The sequence below is a fragment of the Urocitellus parryii genome, chromosome 8, assembly GCF_045843805.1.
Source record: "Urocitellus parryii isolate mUroPar1 chromosome 8, mUroPar1.hap1, whole genome shotgun sequence".
NCBI classification, from domain to species: Eukaryota; Metazoa; Chordata; class Mammalia; order Rodentia; family Sciuridae; genus Urocitellus; species Urocitellus parryii.
In genome coordinates, this window is record NC_135538.1 from 108365867 (window position 1) to 108386934 (window position 21068).

At 44.7% G+C, this 21068-nt stretch overlaps 1 protein-coding gene across 1 annotated transcript; it reads left to right on the plus strand.

The window, feature by feature from the left end:
* Nucleotides 1-3735: 3735 nt before the first annotated feature.
* Nucleotides 3736-18118, plus strand: Prph2 (peripherin 2). The gene is made up of 3 exons (XM_026383720.2): nt 3736-4316; nt 13288-13534; nt 17906-18118. Exons 1-3 carry the CDS (start codon nt 3736-3738, stop codon nt 18116-18118), a joined length of 1041 nt encoding a protein of 346 aa, XP_026239505.1.
* Nucleotides 18119-21068: the final 2950 nt, after the last annotated feature.

The window sequence follows — 21068 nt, forward strand, 5'->3', positions numbered from 1 at the left end:
CCCTTGAGAATGTCCCATTTTCTCCAAAGCTATTTATTAGAAACAAGGCTTGACTGTTAGAAGAGCAATTACCCTGGAAATTTTTGTTGTTGTTGTTGGTAGAGGGGATTAATCTCAGGAGTGCTCTGCCACTGAGCCACATCCCTAGCCCTTTTTATTTTGAGGCAGAGTCTTTAAGTTGCTCAGGTTGTCCTCAAACTTATAATCTTCTTGCCTTAGCTTCCTGAGTTGCTAGGGGCAGGACTATGAGTTTTTGTTTATTTGTTTTTTTTTTGTTTGTTTTAGTTGTAGATGGACACAATAACTTTATTTATTTATTTATTTTTAATGTGGTGCTAAGGATCAAACCCAGTGCCTCATACATGCAAGGCAAGCGCTCTACCTCTGAGCTACAACTGCAGCCCAGGCCTGTGGGTTTTTGACCCACAATGTGGTGTGACAATAATATTACCATGCTGTTTTTTCTTTTTTTCTAAAAAATATTTATTTATTTATTTTAGTTCTCGGCAGACACAACATCTTTGTTTGTATGTGGTGCTGAGGATCGAACCCGGGCCGCACGCGTGCCAGGCGAGCGCGCTACCGCTTGAGCCACATCTCCAGCCCATGCTGTTTTTTCTATATGGCTCAGAACCAGGCTTTGAAGATGCCAACTGAAGTCCAAACTTGTATTGAATGATGAAATAAGTGCTTTGTTTTCCTGAGGACTATGTTGGAGGGAAAAAACTTATGCCTCATTGCTTTGTTCTCACACCTCCTCTATCTGTGAAGAAAATACTGTTGGTTTTACCTAGTGATTTGGAGGTCTGGAAGAGTGTGCAGGTGGGAATCTGTGGAGTCTCCCTCAGAAGGAAAGAAAGGAGATTTCGGATGGGAATTTGATTCACCCATTGCTTTGAGCTCATGGGCCTCTTATTTTAATCATGAAGGCTTCTTTGGTTTTAAGTGGAAAGGAATTTGAGAACAAAATTTGTTTTTAGGGTTGAGGATATAACTCAGTGGAAGAGAGCTTGCCTAGTAGTCATAGGGCCCTGGGTTTTACTCCCAACACCACAACACACATGAATTGGTTTGTTCTTAAAATTCCTTGTGCTTATGCACAGGCTGTTCTGGGAAGTCAAATTAGATTGACCCCAGCAGAGCTTTACCACTGTACATCCCTGGCCCGTTTTTAAAACTTTATTTTGAGCCTGATGCAGTGGTGCATGCCTATAATCCCAGTGGCTTGGGAGGCTGAGGCAGAAGGATCACAAGTTCAAGACCAGCCTCTGCAATTTAGCAAGACCCTTAGCAATTTAGTGAGACCCTGTCTCAAAATAAAAAATAAACAGGGCTGGGGATGTGGCTCAGTGATTAAGCAGCTCAGTGGTTAAGCACCCCTGGATTCAATCCCTGGTATCAAAAACAAACAAACAAAACTCCTAAAAGCCTTTATGTTGAGACAGGGATTCACTAAATTGCCCAGGCTGGTCTTGAATTTGCAGTTAAACCTCCTGCCTCAGCCTCCTGAGTGACTAGGATTACAGGTGTGTGTCAGCATGCATAATAAAGAAGAAAAAAAATAGCCAAAGAAGATAAACAGATGGCAAATAAGCATATACAAAAACACTCAATATAAAACATCATTAAGGAAATGCAAAATAAAATAGTGATGAGATACCAGTATATACACTCATTACTATGGTTAAAATCCCAAACATAGACAATACCAAATCCTGACAAGGATGTATAGCCACAGGAACTCTCATTCATTGCTGGTGGGAATACAAAATTGTACAGTCTCTCTAGTTTTTTCATAAAATTAAACAAAGTTTTACTATATGATTCAGTCATTACTCTCCTATTTACCTAAAAGAGTTGAGAACTTACATCTATACAAAAACCTTCATCAATGCTTATAAGCAGTTTTAGTTATAATTGCCCCAAATTGGAAGTGACCAAGGTAGTCTTTAATAGTTGAATGGATAACAATGGTATACCCATATAAATGGAATGTATTCTATGCTAAATAGAAATAAACTACACTAAGCTAGAAAAACATACTGCTAGGGGAAAGAAGTCAATCTGAAAAGGCTACATACTATGGGATTCCAACTATATAACATTCTAGAAATGGCAACTCTAGAGACAATGGTTGCCTGAGGTTGGGAAGGGTTGGAGGGAAGAATGGATAGGTGGAGCATAGGAGATTATTAGAGCAGCAAGACAATTCTGTTTGATATGATAGTAGGGGATATGTGACATTATACATTTGGCAAAACCCATAGAATTGTAAACAAAAACCTCACAGGTGCTTATAGGGGCAACTGGTTGGGGGAGAATGAGTATATAGGAACCCTGTTATTTTATGTTCATTTTTTTGTAAATCTAAAAATCACTCTAATAAATACTTTATTTATAATTAAAATAACAAAATTACAGAATCACTGGGTATATATTTCTATTTACTGGTTTTTTGGTTTTTTTTTTTTTTTGGTACCAGGGATTGAACCCAGGGGCACTTAATCACTGAGCCTCATCCCTAGTCCCTATTTTGTATTTCATTTAGAGACAGAGTCTCAGTGAGTTTCTTAGCACCTCGCTGTTGCTGAGGCTGGCTTTGAACTTGAGATCCTCCTGCCTTAGCCTTCCTAGCCGCTGATATTACAGGCGTGTGCCACTGTGCTTGGCTTCCCCAGCCCTTTTTATATTTTGTTTAGAGACACTGAATTGCTTAGAGCCTCGCTAAGTTGCTGAGGCTGACTTTGAATTCACAATCCTCCTGCCTCAGCCTCCTGAGCTGCAGGGATTACAGGCATGATCCACAGCACCTGGCTACACTATCTTTGTTTATACTCCAGTAACAGAAGTTTAATCTGTTAGATCAAGTATGGTCTGTTGTTGTTGTTTTACTTTGCATTTCCTTGCATATTACTTAGGTTGAGGATCTTTTCCAGATTGTTGGACTTTCCAAGTTTTCTGGTTATGATTTGGTCTGTCTGATCTGTTCTTGCCTATTTTCCCAGATGATTGATTTTTTCCCCCCTGCGTTGGGACCTCCTGCATGATGGAGAAGCACTATACCACTGAGCCACACCCCATCCCTACTGTTCACCTTTTGATTGTGAATTTGTAGAATTTAAACAATTTTAGCATATTAATAACTCCATTTTGTATGTTACAAATGTTTTGTCACAATCTGTCATCTCTGTCTGAACTTGTCTTTGTCTTGCCCCACAGGAAGTTTTAAGTTGGAAGGGGACTGCCTGAAAATTTATTTCTGGGGAGACATAATCTCAGCCAGCCCTCTAGGTACACCCCATTTTTCTGGCTGGCTTTAGCCTTTTTGTTCCTGAGTCTCCACACTGAACCCAGAGCTCTCTGGTCCAGCATGTACACAAAGGCTTCTTTTGGCCATGTTCTGAGTCCGGCATGGTTTTATCTAATGGGATGAACCTGGTTAAAGAGATTAGCAAGATGTCTTGTGACTCCCACTTTTAATCTGCAGTGTTCAGGCTACTGTTTGGCTGGGAAGGGTGCTACAGAAACGACGCCCCAGACTTGCCCCCGCTACCGTTACTGAGTTAACGGGGGTCCCAGGATAGGGAGCCCAACATGGGCAACCCCCAGAGCAGCTCCCTTCAGCCTGGGCAGTCTGCACCCTTCTCAAGGCCCTGAGTGGTCAGTCCCTGGGCTCACTCAGGTTAAGAGTGGGAGCTGTGCTGCAGGAGGCTATCTGGACAGCATTTGGCAAGGATGGCACTGCTGAAAGTCAAATTTGACCAGAAGAAGCGGGTCAAGTTGGCCCAAGGGCTCTGGCTCATGAACTGGCTCTCCGTGTTGGCTGGCATCATCGTCTTCAGCTTAGGGCTATTTCTGAAGATTGAACTCCGGAAGAGAAGTGATGTGATGGATAATTCAGAGAGCCATTTTGTGCCCAACTCCTTGATAGCAGTGGGGATGTTGTCCTGTGTCTTCAACTCTCTGGCTGGCAAGATCTGCTATGATGCTCTGGACCCTGCCAAGTATGCCAAGTGGAAGCCCTGGCTGAAGCCATACCTGGCTATCTGTGTCCTCTTCAACATTGCCCTCTTCCTTGTGGCTCTCTGCTGTTTTCTGTTGCGGGGCTCATTGGAGAGCACCCTGGATCAAGGGCTCAAGAATGGCATGAAGTACTATAGGGACACAGACACCCCTGGCAGGTGTTTCATGAAGAAGACCATGGACTTGCTGCAGATCGAGTTCAAATGTTGTGGCAACAGTGGCTTTCGGGACTGGTTTGAGATTCAGTGGATCAGCAACCGCTACCTGGACCTTTCCTCTAAAGAAGTCAAGGAGTGAGTAGTCTCTAGTCCTGGGGCCAGATCTATGTGGGGACACTGAGGCCCAGGCCTCTGACTCCCCACCCCATCCAGTCCCTTTTCCTTTACATTGGGTATACAACTTATTAGTATGTTATGAAGGGGCATTAGGTTGGATCACATGAAATTGCCATTATCCTAGTCCCTTTGGTCTGTGAAAATGGCAACTCCATACAGTTCAACCTAATGTTTGGCTGAGGTGGAAGGAAGGTGTCAAGTTATATAAGCTGCTTGAATAAGAATCCCCAGGAGGGAGATATAGTCAGGTATGCGTGTACGCTTTCTACTGCAGGAATGGGGTCATTCATGGTTCACATACATTGAGACATTTGGTACTTGTTTCTTTAATCAAAGGAGGTGGATTCAGTCCCAGAAGTTTAAAATTTCTGATACATTCCCTAGCTTTCCAATTTTGAACCCTGAGCATCCACTCCCAAGACATTGTTCTTAGACATGGTGGAATCTAATCAATACCATTTTCTTTATGGGTACAGAGCAGAGGATGGGAGCAGTCAGAGCTAGGCTGTAGTTCTGGCTTGAGGCCTTGGGCAAGTCACTTGCTTCTGTGAGTCCTTGATTGCTCATCTTTCAAATAAATGCAGGTGCTCTTGGAGCTCACCTCTCAGCTCTATGCAGAGCCTGGCATCCAGCAAATGCTCATGAAATGCCTGCTGGTGTTTACTTCTGAAATCATGATAGCACAATACACTCAAGTATTTCTAAGGTATTCTTGGCATATATAAAAAGGAAATCCTGCAGGGGCCGAGGGGAGGTGATGGTGAGAAAGAATCTCCGCATGTGTGTTCGCAATGCCAACCTGTGTACTGACTCCAATGGATGGCTCTTCCCAGAAGACCCACTGTGGTGGGTCTGAAGTGACTGTCCAGGGAAGGCAGCCTGCCTTGGCCCCTGGCTCCCCTTCATATCTTTTGTCCAACTCTCTATTATGCTGTTTATATAAATGGTTATACAAGTGGTTTTCCATCTGAATAAGTCTGGCAAGTCCCTGGGGGACTTGAACATGAGGCCTGGGGCACACCAGCAGTAGGACATGACTGAAGTCCAAGTAACACGACTGGCTTCAGAGGACTGAGTTAGCTCCCCACAGGTGGAAGGAAAGTCAGAGTGAAGGTCACTGCTTGGGATTTTGTTTTCTCTGTGGGTGGAGATTACTGCTACAAATCCCTAGAGGAGAGGATTGTAACCGGCTCTGCCCTTCCTAGATGACAGGTCCACAGGGACAGCATAAGGTGGCATGATTTGCATAAGTCACCTAGGAGGTTGTGAAGCCAGAGGGAGAAGCAGAATTCCTGGGGAGTGTGAGAGGCCAATGGCAGAACCAGCTTTTGTGAGCAGATATTTGTTTTCCGAATAGGGTCAGTCTCCTGAGACATATAAAAATGGCTCTGTAGCCCCAAGTCCCTTTTTGTTCAAGTGGAGAAGTCACCCAGGTTGTTCTCAGTGACCAATGGATCCGAAATTTCAGGCAAATATTTAGCTTTCTCAAAACTACCTCAACGCCCTATACCAACTTGTTAGAGTGAAATTATCCTGACTCCATTGACTTGGACAAAAAATCTCTCTATTATCCACACACAAAAATATGATGATGATAATATTGAGAGGAACAAAAACAGGAAAGGAAATTCAAACAAGATTCTCACCAGCAACTAATGGATGGCTTTAATTTTTTCACATTTCAGTCTAGTCTTGTTAGCAGTGACATAATAACATAGTGTAATCATAGTATAAATGCAATTGAGTATTCCATTCTGTTATCTGATTACATAACATTTGCATAATGTTTACAATGATCCTGTTTAATGGTTGCATACTGTTTCACTGCATGAATGTGCACACTTAGGCATTTAGATTATTCTTATTTGTGTCTATTTTAAGTATCTTTGAGTCCTGTGCTTCTGTCTCTGTTCTCTTATTTCCCTTTGGCTAAATTTCCAGGAAGGAAGTGTACCTGTTGGCTTTCTCTTTCTACAAAGCTGGTCTTAAGACACAACTGTATAACTTAAGTCTCTTTCTCCTTTATAAAATTTCCAATGATGTTACACTTTAGAGGAACTAATTGTGCTTCTAAGAGAATAGCCTAATACGCTCACCGGTGCACAGACTCTTAATGGCGTAGGCAGTGCCCAGGAGGGGAGTGAGGCTTAATGGAGTTATAACTGCCTGGGGCCAGCATCCTGGATCCAGTACTCAGCACAGCTCTTACCTGTGGTGGGAAAAACTAGGGAAGGAAGGAATGAGAAAGCAGAGTGACACTTACTTTCACTGCAAGTGATGCTAAATTTTTTTACCTTCATATTTTGATGCCTTCATTTAGGAAGATTAATAAGTTTATGGAACAAAGCTGACTCCCAAAAATACTCCCTAGAAAAATAAAAAGTCTATTTACCTTTTGACATCTCAACATTGAAAAGTCGTAAGCATTTATCTGTCCCTGGAATTTCTCAGTAGTATGCTTATCCTAGGATTCTGATGAAAAAGAGATGGGGCCCTGTGGGAGGCAGGGAGAGGAAGCAGTTATCATCCACTAAGATTTTTTTAGGAGGATTTCTCCTTTTTCCTTTCCTCACCAAATCTGGACATGCCAGCAAAAAGGCTGGAGTGAGCCTCATGTCCCTGAGGACTCGAACCTGAGGACTTCAGGGACGTCCAGGAGCATTCTGACCAGGAGTGGCAGGCTGGTCAGAGAGCTGCTAGTCTGGATAATATGCACATGCAGCCTCGCAGGAGCTGGTGCTGCCTGTGGGCTGTGTGATTTCTGGTCATTTCAAGCTCTGTCACTGGAGCAGCTCTGTGCAAGGCGCACCTAGCCGGACCAGGATAGGGAAGGCTGAGTTGGGCACGTGCCAGCATTCCTGGTCCAGCTCCTGACAGGGAAGCTGGGTTCCTGTACCTGGGCTCTCCAGGAACCAAGGATGGAACATGAGGCCTCAGAAAGCACAGAGAGGTGGGTAGTTTTTGAAGATTTTCCCAAGGGATTGGAGGATGAATATTTGTTCACTGACTGGCAGAAACCTCAAATTATTCAAGCTGCTTTGGTGGGGGGTTTTCATCTTTCTCTCTTCTTCCTGATTTTCTTTTTTCTTTTTTTTTAAATATATATTTTTAGTTTTTTTTTTAGATGGACACAATATCTTTATTTTACATTTATGTGGTGCTGAGGATCAAACCCAGTGCCTCGTGTATGCTACGTGAGTGCTCTACCACTGAGCCACAACCCCCAGCCCTTCTTCCTGATTTTCTATGGCTTGTTCTCTATTTCCTTCCCCAGAGAAACAGTGAGTGGGTGGGCAGAGAAAATACAGGATTAAAAAACATCCATGTGGCACACACCTTAATTCCAGCAGCTGGGGAGGCTGAGGCAGGAGGATTGCGAGTTCAAAGCCTGCCTCAGCAACTTAGTGAGGCTCAGGAAGCTGAGACATCAAGAGGATCGTGAGTTCAAAGCCAGCCTTAGCAAGGCACTAAGCAACTCACTGAGACCCTGTCTCTAAATAAAATACAAAAAAGGGCTGGGGATGTTGCTCAGTGATTAAGTGTCCCTATGTTCAATCCCTAGTACCAAACCAAACCCAACCAAACCAAAAATAAATAAATAAATTTTAAAAAAATCTATGGATTCTGACTGGATTCTAGTGCTCTGTGCCAGGTCTCAGATAATCACAAGGTGGTCTCATGGCTTCTGGGGAATGACAAATGGGGTAGTCATCATGCTTTAACATTCTGTGTTTCCCTCCCTCCCCAGGCTGGTGGGCCTGACTGGGCCAGGAAAAGGAGGCATTGTCTCAGATGTAATTGGTAGAGGCCCTCAGAGGAGTCCAGAGAAATGTCTCTGCTGGGGCCTGAGTTCTCAGAGCCAGACGGATCTGTAGTTCTCAAACTGTGTTTTTTGTTTTTTTTTTTGGTATCAGGGATGGAACCCAGGGGCACTCAACCCTGAGCCACATCCCCACTCATTTTCTGTATTTTATTTAGAGATGGGGTCTCACTGAGGCTTAGGGCCTTGCTGAGCTGCTGAAACTGGCTTTGAACTTGAGATCCTCCTGCCTCAGCCTCCCACGCTCCTGAGATTACAGGCGTGCATCACCACACCTAGCTTCAACTTTCGTTTTTTTGTTTTTCCAGTACTTGGGATTACCCAGGCCTCACATATATTAGGTAAGCACTCTCCCACTGCTCTACACATCTAGCATTTTTTATTTTGAGACAGTCTTGCTAAGTGTCTGAGACTGGCCTTGAACTTCTGATCCTCTTGCTTCAGCCTCCAGAGTAGCTGGGATCTCAGGTGTGTGCCATGCACCTGATTTCAATCAGTACTTCTTTCATTTTATGGCTGTGTCTTCTCCAACAGACTGGGACTCCTTCAGAGAGAAGCCCAGTTGAGCACAGGGAAGGTGGGCCAAACTTGATGGAGGTAGGTTTTCCCTGGGCCTCCAGCTGCTCACATCTCTGGAATACCCCCACTGCTCAGAAGCATTGCCTTGTTTATGCAGGGCCTGCCCTCCTTCCAACCACAGATTAAGGCCTGCCCTCCTTCCAACCACAGATTAAGACAAAGCCAGGCAGAGAAGAGCTACTTAGGTGATGAGCTGGCTATTTATAAACAGCAAGTATTTCCCAGGCTACATTTTTTTTTTCTCTGCTTGAGGGTCATCAGAGTTTATAGAGTCTTGACTAAGATAAGGCCTGTGTATTAGCTTACTCCCCACAGACAAGCCACAAAGAGCCTGGACAAATTATCACATCAGAGTTTTTTTCCAGAGAAATAAACAATTTAGTAGATGCACCAACAAATCAATAAGGGAAGACATATGGAAATGAATGGGAAGGAAAGAAGTCATAGGAGTATAACTGACAGTGAGTCAACCCCAACCTAGGCTAGCTGAGGAACCTTGGCAACTTGCTTGACCTTTCTGAGCCTCTTGTGCCATCTGAGAACTGAGAATATAAGTGTGGAGATGTGGTGCAGATATAGGTGTACACATGGAGCACTTGGAATACAGTAAGGTCTTAGCATTTCCTTTAAGATTGCTTTTTTGAGTAGTCACTAGACTTAAAGAATTGCAAGTATCAAGGGAAGATACAGGAGGAGGCGGCATAGCCTCATCCTCAGAGAACCCCAGTCGGAGGAGACACAGCCCTGCCCTGTTGAGACCAGCAGGGCGATCTGTCCACTGGGGTTAGGGAGGTAAGGTGGGAGACCAGGCTGTCCAGAAGGTCAATACGCAGACTAAAGGCAGCTAAGAGCCTCTGCTGGCCTCACCCCAGGTCTGCAGGCTTGGCCCTCATTTCACATACATGTGTAAAATGTGTGAAATGTATAAGGCAGGTGTGCAGGGTTTACCCCAGTTTAGAGACACCAGGAGGGCACATAAGTATCAAAATAAGGATAGATGATGATGGTTAGGAAATGGTTGCCGGGACAGGGAGCAGGTGGAGGGAACTTTCCTAGGAATTTTTTTTTTTTTTTTTTGGTGCCAGGGATTGAACTCAGGGGCACTTGGCACTCAACTACATCCCCAGACCTATTTTGTATTTTATTTAGAGTCAGGGTCTCACTGAGTTGCTCAGTGCCTTGCTAAATTGCTGCTAAATTGTTGAGGCTGGCTTTGAACTCTTGATCCTCCTGCCTCAGCCTCCTGAGCTGCTGTATTACAGGTGTGCACCACTGCACCTGGGGCTTTCCTAAGAATTTAACCAGAAAAGCCAATAGGCAGGAAGGCCCTGAGAGGCATGAAAACTGAGGCAATTTGGAAACCAGCGGCCACCTGCTGTTGGCTGGTCTCTAGATGACTTACTGAGTGGCTCTGGGGAAGGTTCTCCCCTTCTCTGAATCCCACTTCCTCCTTTGTAGAACAAGCTGTCCAGATGGTTCTAAGTGGAGAGAAGCCTGAACTTCCTGAGGGCCTAGGGAATGCCAAGCCTGGTCAAATGTGTTCCTTGCATTACTGAGAGGTGATGATCATCTGGCCTCACATGGTCCACAGAAGTCAAGCCCCACAGCTTAGCTTTGGGACTCAAAGGTCTGCTCTCTGGCATACCTATGCCTGTCTATGGAGACAACTGAGGATATCTACAGGGTTTTCTGTGCTAGGGAGAGGGCTCCAGGGACATGCAGGTCAGGAAGAGGGGTGAACAGATTGGCGTTGGAAATTCCCAGCCCTGAGGAAGGTGGACTTCGGGGTGGGGTGGAGAGAGCATTTCAGATGTTCAGTGTTCCCAGAACTTCTGGCTCCTTAAGACATGGGTGGGAGCCCCAAGCTGAAGGCCTTGTCAACATCCTTCCAGGCACATTCTCAAAGGTACCCCCTGCCTGGGCCAGGTGTGCAGCTCTTGGACTCCTGTGGGAAGTGAAGCAAGTCCTGGTGTCTGCTCTCTCTACAAACATGGAGCTGTCAGGGAGACAGGCACAAGTGAGAACTTAAGCAGAGGGTGGCCTCCATCAGCCAGCAAGTATCTCACAGCACCTGCATCCTACTGGGCTGGAGCTGTGCACTAGGCCGACCTCAGTGAGAATCCCACACGGCAGCTGTCCTTAAAGACCAGAAACCACAGCTGTAGAACTTATGCCACCAGCTCATAAATGACTGCACCCCTGGGATATGTGGTCTGTTCTGATCACACCTGATGCAAGCTGCCCAGGCACATGCGCTGCCTGGGATGGCTTCTGCTCTGCCACCACCGGTGGAGCCAGCCTTTGCAAAGGAGCTCATGTTTATTGTGCACCTCCTCCACACCAGGCACCCTTGAAGCACTTCAAACAACCTTGTATCAACTCCATTTTAGATTAAGAAACTGAGGCAGGGAGAGGTTAATGAACTTATCCAGAAGAATAAAGCTGGACTGAGAGCCAGAGTCAAACCCAGATGCTCTTATCCCTGCTTACATCACCCTGCCACCTAGAACCACCCATTCTCCAGACAGAGGGTCTTGCCCACACATGAAAAAGAGGTCAGGGCTGCAGGCAATGTGGAAATATGATCACCACGGCCCAGGCCACCATGCAGCCTTTCTAAAGTCTTAATTGTCATAGATGGAAGTCAAAGGCAGTTCACAGAAAAGGGACAACAAGTGGGTCATAAACATATGAAAAGATGTTCAACTTCTCTCATAATGAGAAGGTAATATTTTTCTTCTATTAGGTTGGCAAAGTTCAAAAGCCAGACCTGTGTGGGTATAGCCATGGAAGGCCAGCTCTCACAAGCAAGGTTGTTAGCCCCCTAAAGGGAGAAATATGGGAGGGAGCTGGCAGAATCACTCTTTGATGCAGAAATGTCTCATCTAGAAATTTACTGTTAGATATATTCACAACAAGTACTGTGACCCATGTCCGTGTTTGCATTAAGAGGAGAATGGGAGAAACCCAAACTGCTGTCAATAGGGAATTGAACAGAAACCCTGTGGGTCATTTTCAGGACAAAAATTCAGGACAATTTCCAATGGCAGGTGTAAAAAGACTTCTAAGAAACTACTAAGGGAAAAAGGAAATGTTCAAGGCATTATGTATACAATGTTACCATTCAGGTTAACAAACAAACAGGAAAAATACCATTTGCAGAGTCTCTGCTTGGTTGTCCATGCGCAAAGCCTCTCTGGGTGGACAGGCAAAGCTGGCCACAGTGGTGGGACCTGGAGGCTGAGAGACAGGGAGGGAGAAATGTTTTGTATTAAAGATATTTTATTTAGAAGCTAAACAATGGGGGCTGAGGTTGTGGCTCAGTGGTAGAGCGCTTGCCTAGCAAATGTGAGGCACTGGGTTCAATTCTCAGCACCACATATAAACAAATAAATAAATGGAGGTCCATCAATAACTAATAAAAATTTTAAAAAAAGAAGCTAAACATGGATATCTTTTTGAAGAGTGCAATCATCATTTTCAATGAACATTGTTAAAAATAATGTCTGTTTTAAAAAATAGCATGCTTTCTATTCTTGTGTTTCAAAAGTCTATTTCTATTAAGTAATGAATAGCTCACAGGCAGCTTTTTCACTTGAGACAAAATGTACACAGATGAGTGTGCAAGTATTGTATATAGCTGGATGAATTTTGCACATTCAGGTCGGGCAGAACAAACCCAGCCTGCTTGAGTGCAGGTGAGTGCTTTCACCATAAAGATTCCTTTTGAATTGGGAATCTGTGTGAATATGTGTTATGCTTTAAACAGCTGAACATAGAATAGAGAAATGTAAAAGTGTATGGAGCCCTGCCTGTCGGCCTGGAGAGCCAAGGTTGCAGCCACATCTTTCAGATGAGTAAGGAGCCCTCACCTGGCTAGAGATGGAATTCACAGACAGCGAAGGGTGCCTGCCTCAGGTCTCAACTGCTTGCCTCTGCACGGGCCCAGAGCAGACCTTCTGGAACCTTCTCGTTGGAAGGGTCTTTGGTTAGGAGTGACCTGTCAGAGAAAGATAAAGTTGGTGAGAGATTTAGGGATTAAACTCTGATGGTTGCCAGCAAGAACCTTGTCCATGATCACTACCTATCTTTTCTAGCAACCTGGCAGGGGTCCCAAGAATTATCGCAGGTGGGGGCCTGACAGCAGAGTGAATAGGTGAATTTCTACATTTCCTCAACACTTATGTCTTGGTTTACTATCTATTTCCACCTTCTAGAGCATAAGCTCCAGGAAGGCATGGGCATGGGCTATGTGCTTACTGTTCTTTCTAAAGTGTCCAGGACTGCAGCCAATACATAGCGGCTACAGAGCAAATATTTATCAGGTGAGCAAGGGAAGGAAGGAAGGAAGGAATGAAGGGAGGAAGGGAGGAAGGAAGGAAGGAAGGATGGAAGGAAGGAAGGGAGGAAGGAAGGAAGGGAGGAAGGAAGGAAGGAAGGAGCCAGGTTTTTAGAGGCAGGGGATGAGAGGAACTGGCACCTGGTGAAAAGTCTGGGAAGCCTGAGTCAAGTTCTCTGTTTCTCCTCCAGTCGCATCAAGAGCAATGTGGATGGGCGGTACCTGGTGGATGGTGTCCCTTTCAGCTGCTGCAACCCCAACTCACCACGGCCCTGCATCCAGTACCAGCTTACCAACAACTCAGCCCACTACAGCTATGATCACCAGACTGAGGAGCTCAACCTTTGGCTACATGGCTGCAGGGCTGCCCTGCTGAGCTACTATGACGGCCTCATGAATTCCATGGGTGCTGCCACACTCCTTGTCTGGTTCTTTGAGGTAGGCCTCAGGCCAGCTGTGGGCGAGAAGGAGCTCCCAGCCTCATTTGGGTTTAATGGGGGTGGAGTCAGGCCTGGAGAGTGCATTTCTCTCCACAACACCAGCTTTGGACTGGCTGTGGGTCAGAGCACTGAGCTTGCATCCCATGTCTCTGCTTCATTTAATTTCTTTACCATCACTTTTTTTTTAGTATTTATTTTTTAGTTGTAATTAGGCACAATACTTTTATTTTATTTATTTATTTTTATGTAGTGCTGAGGATCGAACCCAGGGCCTCACACGTGCTAGGCGAGTGCTCTACCACTGAGTCACAACCCCAACTCATCCCATCACTTTTTGAAAACTTTAAAAAAAAAAATCTTTATTTTGGGCTGGGGATGTGGCTCAAGTGGTAGCGCGTTCGCCTGGCATGCGCAGGGCGCTGGGTTCGATCCTCAGCACCACATACAAATAAAATAAAGATGTTGTGTCCACCGAAAACTAAAAAATTAAAAAAAAAAATCTTTATTTTTATTTATTTATTTATTTATTTATTTATTTATTTTTATGTGGTGCTGAGGATCGAACACAGTGCCTCACACGTGTGAGGCAAGTGCTCTACCATTCAGCCACAACCCCAGCCCTTTCCCAGCACTTTTTTAAAAAATATAGAGGTGATATTCACAGAACATAAAATTACATTTTAAAGTGTACATTTAATTGGCATTTAGTATATCACAATATACTACCATCTAGTTCCCAAACCTTTCTATCACCCCAAAGAAAACCTCATGTCCAATCAGCAGTCACTCTTTATTCTCCCCCATCTCCTGCCCCTGCTAACTATCAGTCTGTTCTGTGCCTGTGGATTTACCTGTTTTGGACATTTCACATAAACAGACCCATATAATATGTAAGCTTTTGTGTTTGGTTTCTTTTACTTAGCATGTTTTGGAAGTTAATATTGTCCTTTCACTTTTTGAGATCTTGGACTGCTGTTCAACCTCCCTCTGATGTAGGGATACAACACCTAGCTTTGGAGACTGTTGGGAGGCAACATGTACAGCAGTATGTATGTTAGGGGTGTTTGGTAAATAGGAACTGTTTGGGATTGTGTTTCTTCAGATTCTGATCACCATTCACATGTTAATGTAGTTCTTAGATCTTAAAAATATCAGCAAGCCCCCAGTTAATTCATTGAAGAGAATGCTCAGACAATAAACATGTTGGGCACTGTTCTAGGTGCTGACCAAGGGCATGACTGGGAGACAAGGTGGTGGCAGTGGGGGTGCAGTAGGGACTCAGGATGCCTACTTTGAGTTTCTCTGATAGCAGAAAACCCAGACTCCAAAAATCCAAACATACAAAGCCAGAAACATTAGGTAGGAAAGCTTTTTACATCAGAATTTCTTTGAAGGGTTCTTTTTAAGTCATTCTTCCAGTACTATGGGTAGGGTACATCTACTGTGTCTGTGGCTGCTACACACCTTTTTAAATTCACTATATGAAACTAGAGGGTGACTATACTGCCCAGGAAAGCTTTATTAATTATTTTTGGCACTAGAGATTGAACATAGGGATGCTTTACTTATTTATTTAAAATATTTTTATTAGTTGTTCATGGATCTTTATTTTATTTATTTATTTATATGTGGTGCTGAGAATCAAACCCAATGCCTCGCACATGCTAGGCAAGCGCTCTTCCACTGAGCCACAACCCCAGCCCCACAGGGATGCTTTAGTACTGAGCTACACCCCTTTTTATTTATTTTTTATTATTTTTTTTGTTTTGAGAGATAGAAATATTTATTTTTTAGTTTTTTCGGCGGATAAAACATCTTTGTATGTGGTGCTGAGGATAGAACCCGGGCTGCACACATGCCAGGCGAGCACAATACCGCTTGAGCCACATCCCCAGCCCCACCCTTTTTTATTTTTAGTTTTGAGACAGGGTATCTCACTAAGTTGCTGAGGGCTGTCTTCAATTGCTGGGTCTGGCCTTGAACTTTTGATCCTTCTGCCTGAGTCACTAGACTAGAGGCATGTACCACCACTGTGCTCAGCAGCAAGGCGCCTTTGTGGTTTTTTTTTTTTTTTTTTTGGTTGGGTACTGGGGATCGAACTCAGGGGCACTCAACCACTGAGCCATATCCCCAGTCCTGCTTTCTATTTTTATTTAGAGACAAACTGGGTCTCACTGAGTTGCTTAGCATCTCATGTTTGTTGAGGCCAGCTTTGAACTCATGAACCTCCTGCTTCAGCCTCCCCAGCTGCTGGGATTACAGGCTTGCACCACCACATCCAGCTTTTTCTTTTTTCTTTTTTTTTTTTTAAAGAGAGAGAGAGGGAGAGAGGGGGGGGGGAGAGAATTTTTAATATTTATTTTTTGGTTCTCGGCGGACACAACATCTTTGTTGGTATGTGGTGCTGAGGATCGAACCCAGGTCGCACGCATGCCAGGCGAGCGCGCTACTGCTTGAGCCACATCCCCAGCCCCCAGCTTTTTCTTTTCTTTTTTTTTTTTTAAAGTTTATTTTATTTATTTACTTATTTTTTAGAGAGAATGAGAGAGGGAGAGAGAATTTTAATATTTATTTTCTAGTTCTCGGCGGACACAACATCTTTGTTGGTATGTGGTGCTGAGGATCGAACCCTGGCCGCACGCATGCCAGGCAAGCGCGCTACCGCTTGAGCCACATCCCCAGCCCCCCCCCAGCTTTTTCTTTTCTTTTTAAATATTTTTTTTAGTTGTAGATAGACACAATATTTTCATTTATTTATTTCTATGTGGTGCAGAGGATCGTAACCAGGGCCTCAAGCGTGTGAGGCAAGCACTCTACCACTGAGCTACAGCCCCAGCTCCACAGCAAGGCTTCTTTTGATATCAAGGTCAACAGCATATTTATGACCATTTAGCTTTGGGGCCTTTTTGTTGGTCTTGCCTCCTGAGACAGTGTCTTGGGAACGAGTAGGTAGACCAAGGAGAGTAGCTTATTGCTAGAAGTTTAGATGGTTAGGATCTCGCAGAGCTCATGAAAAGACTGAAAGGACAAAGCAGTCAGCTGGGAAGTGGAGTCCCACTAGCTGCCTCTCAGCTTACCTCCCTTGTAAGATCCTACTGACAAGATGAGGGCCAGCACATCGTGTGCAGGGACTAAATGGCCCCAATTTCCTCCAGGCCTTTTGTGATTAGAGATAGGATGAACACGAAGGTGGCAAAGATAATAACCCCTTGACCCCTATGCTTCACAATCCAGTCAGGAGATGACATTAAACTTATGAACAAAGGGAGGACCATAACCAAGGGCAAAATTCATAATGCAGTGGGTGTTCTATAGGAAAGCAGGAAGGGATCAGTGTGGACGCACTCAGCATGAGGATTTCCTGGAGGAGGTGACTTTTTCCATTGTGAAAATATTCTATTAAACCTTCAATCGACAATAATAATAAAAGTTAAAACTCCATCACTTACTTACTAGTCATTATAAATTATCTCCAGAGCATTCATCAGCAGGTATTTACTGAGACCCCACCATTACCCAGGGTATTCTAGGAGCTGAGGCACTGGGTGAACAGAGCCATCAGGGCCAGCCCTGCCCTCAAGGAGCAGCCTAGTCTTCTCACAGTGTGCCCTGACACACAGGAAGCAGAAGAGTACAAATCAGGCATTTCTGTAGAAATATGTGACCAATGGAATATGTCACTGGAAAAGCAAAAACAGTACTTACCAAGCTAATCACAGATGACACTCCTATTTGTCCTGCCATGGGCCAGCATTGTGCGCTATACAGATACCAAGGCACCACAGCATCCATGTGAGGCAGGTGCCATTGCATCTGGAAACCTGCAAACCAGAGGAATAAGTCCTGGTTTCCTAGTCACATGACTTGTGAAGTGCCACGGCTGGGGTTCTAACCCAGGCGTTTGGCACCAATGTCTGCCACATGCAAATGATCCATTACTAGCATCCATTCATTGCCACTCTAATCAAAATAAAGTAATAAAGAGAAACCACACATCCTATTGTTTGCTGAAAAGGTGTCTTTTGACATTCAATGATTACCAAACACTCAATACATGCCAAGGAATGTGCTAGGAATGGGGTGGAGGGCATCATGGTAAAGTAACCCAGGACTGAGGGAGTAGCAACTCTCCAAGGGTTGAAGCTGAATTAATGGTAAGGTGAATGTTTTGGCAAGAGAACAATGAATGGTACAGACCCAGAGGGGAGAAAGGATTTGGTGTGGATTAGAGGCAGACACATTGAGCCAGGGTGCCCCCCCCCCAGTTTGAGCACTACTCCGGGAGGCACAGATTGGTGGAAAACCCATGGTTTCCTCCTAGCCCAACTCCTAGCTCCTGCCCCTCATTCCTGTCTTCTCTCTTCACCAGGTAACTGTCACAGTTGGGCTGCGCTATCTGCATACAGCACTGGAAGGTGTATCCAATCTCGAGGACCCTGAGTGTGAGAGTGAGGGCTGGCTGCTGGAGAAGAGCATACCCGAGACCTGGAAGGCCTTTCTGGAGAGCTTGAAAAAGCTGGGCAAGGGCAACCAGGTGGAAGCTGAGGGTGCAGATGCAGGCCAGGCCCCTGAGGCTGGCTGATGGCCCCTGCCCTGCCCCTCCTGAACACTGAGTAGTGGACTCCAGGAAATGCGGATTCCTCCCTTGTCCAACTGAAAGTCTGATCTCCCAAGAAGGCTGGCCACCTCTCAGAGACTCTTCTTGTCTCTGGGAGACAAGAAGTTTAGGGTCCCCAAAGTGTGTGGCAAACACTTTTTGAATGACTCCAAATGTGAATAAATGAGGCCCAGCAGGCTCCCTGCCCTGAGATGTGCCCTTATGATGGACTCATGGCCTCTCTGGTGATGACTACCCAGGATTTATGCTTCTCCTAGCACATTAATCCAGTCTCATCTTTAAGTATTGACCACACCTGAGTGGTGCTCCTCCTTTAGTTTGGCTGTTATGAGCTCCAAGTTGCTTTATTTTAAATCCAAAGCATCACTTGATGCATACAGGAATCTGAAGAATATAATGGCCATTTTGTGGGGGGTGGTGGGGGTGTTGATAATGGGGATTGAACCCAGGGCACTTACCCACTGAGCCACATTCCTAGCCCTTTTTGTATTTTATTTATAGACAGGGTCTCACTGAGTTGCTCAGGGCCTCATTAAATTTCTGAGGCTGGCTTTGAACTCAATCCTCCTGCCGAAGCCTCCTGAGCCACTGGGATTACAGTATGCCACTACGACCAGCTTTTTTTTTTTTTTTTTTTTAATGCCAAGATTGACAGGTCATTTTGTTTGTTTAATGCCAGAAGGAGGGGGAGAGTTACCCTTTTCTAAGGGTATTGGACTCTGCAAAGCATTGATTCCCCTATACAGGAATTCAATCGTGGGGCAAAAGAATTTTGAGGTAGGGGCTTATTTCCCACCAAAAACACACTGAAAGGCCTGCTTTTCTGTTACATTCCCATGCTCTGTCACTTAGTCCAAGTAAATCATGGGCTGTCAGCATGTTCTAGCAATACCCTAAAGTGCTAAATGAACACCTGCAGCTCATCTCTAGGAAGTCCTGGATTAGGTTACTGCCCTGCTGTGAAAGAGGAGCAATTATCAGACAAGAATTCACCCCTTTGGAGGTCAGGCCTCACCTTCTGGTGGGCCTGGGGACACCTGTACAGGCGGCTGTGACATCCCCCATGGACCAATATAGTGGAGGGCAAGCAGTCCTCTGGGAGTTTCTCCCCCAATATCTATCCTGCAAAGCAATATTTTGGAATGTTTCTGTATCAAAGATTCTTTGAGAAGCCAATGTTCCTGAGCTAGCACTTGTATAAGAAGGGTTCACTTGCTTTAGGAAACAGGAAAGCTTCAGGGAAAGGAGAGCACAATTTTACTGGCATTCCAGGCCCCTGGGGAACCTGATCACAGAAGGGCCCAGCATAATTCTGCTAGTTGGATAAACATTCAAGAGAGTTTATTCCTACCTGGCTAGAGATCAAAGCCAGGAGGTAGAAGACAGAGGGGGAAGCCTTTAACTTGCCTCTGCTCTGACCAAGAAATGGTGTTGGTAATAGGTTACTTTGGACCCAGTCGGGGTTTATTCTAGGAACTTTAGTATAGAGACTAAGATACTGGTGCTGTCTGAGCTATGTCTGGGATTCAATTCTCTCGGATCAGAAGATGTTTGGACACCCTGTCAAATTTTGGTTCCAGGCTTACATAGATATAAGTTTGAGACCAAGGAAGGATCCACTCTGAAAACACTGAGTCAGCCATCTCTGGTGAGGGCCCTTGAGCTCTGGAGCTCCCAGCTGTCTCTCAGGAGTGCCGAGAACCATCATGAAACTGCTGTTCTAGGCCCATATATGTATCTATGCTGTCAACAGCTGTGTAACATATTAAAAACTATGGTACAAAATTTGCTTTGTTAAACGACTATCTTAACTCATCAATAGCAGGTATGCCAGAATACCCAACACTAGTTAGCATTCATTAAAGAATACAAGAGATTATCAATCACTGTTACCAACATGTCTTAGGTACCATTTTGACTTAGTGATTTAAGCAAAAGTTCTATTTTTTAAAAAAAATTTTAATATTTATTTTTTTAGTTTCCGGCAGACACAACATCTTTGTTTGTATGTGGTGCTGAGGATCGAACCCGGGCCTCACGCACGCCAGGCGAGCGCACTACCCCTGAGCCACGTCCTGGGCGCAAGCAAAAGTTCTAAACCTTGTGCTGGGGTGTAGCTCAGTGATACAGTGCCATCCTAGCATGTGGTAGGCCTGGGCTTGATCCTTAGTACAGTTAAAAAAAAAAAAAAATCCAAATCTTTTTTTACCCCCATCTCTTTGCCTATAATATAGTTCCCCAAACAGGGAAATCTTAGCCTCCAGGGGGACAAGTAATGGGGAGGATGTGGGCAACCCAAGAATCTGAAACAGTGTTGGGAGCATCAAGGGTCATGACCCCTTGATAAATCTCAACAGTTGGTTCAGAGCATATTTAAAAACTGAACAGGTTTCAGTTAGTCAGGTATTTGCTAGAGAAACCTGGTCCATTCCTTTTGGTCACCTATCAGTGTCTAGTAAGACTCAGGTACCAGGTTTTTTTTTTTTTTTTGGGGGGGGTGGGTACCAGAGATTGAACTCATGGGCACTCTGCCACTGAGCGACATTCCCAGCTCTATTTTGTATTTTATTTAGAGACAGGGTCTCACTGAGTTGCTTAGTGTCTCAACACTGCAGAGGTTGGCTTTGAACTTGCAATCCTCCTGCCTCAGCCTCCCCAGCTACTGGAATTACAGGTGTGTGCCACTGTGCCCAGCCCAGGTTCTTTCTTGTGTATAACTTTAGTCTTTCCTAGGGCTAGTGTAAATTCACTTCTCCCAAAGGACTCAGCCAATTTTTAAAGTTGTCAGCCTGGCTCTGGGGTGGAGTTGGAGGTAAAGACAGGACTTCGGGGATTCATGCATGCAAGGCAAATGCTCTAACATTGATCTATTATCCCCAGCCCAGGATTTTTACTTTTTTTTTTTTAATCTTGC

What these genes read in the sequence shown, in the direction of transcription:
- Prph2 (XM_026383720.2), top strand. Translation starts at nt 3,736, where the DNA reads ATGGCACTGCTGAAAGTCAAATTTGACCAGAAGAAGCGGGTCAAGTTG. An exon ending in TCCTCTAAAGAAGTCAAGGA is followed by an intron (nt 4,317 to 13,287) that starts GTGAGTAGTCTC and finishes TTTCTCCTCCAG; the next exon opens with TCGCATCAAGAGCAATGTGG. An exon ending in TCCTTGTCTGGTTCTTTGAG is followed by an intron (nt 13,535 to 17,905) that starts GTAGGCCTCAGG and finishes TCTCTTCACCAG; the next exon opens with GTAACTGTCACAGTTGGGCT.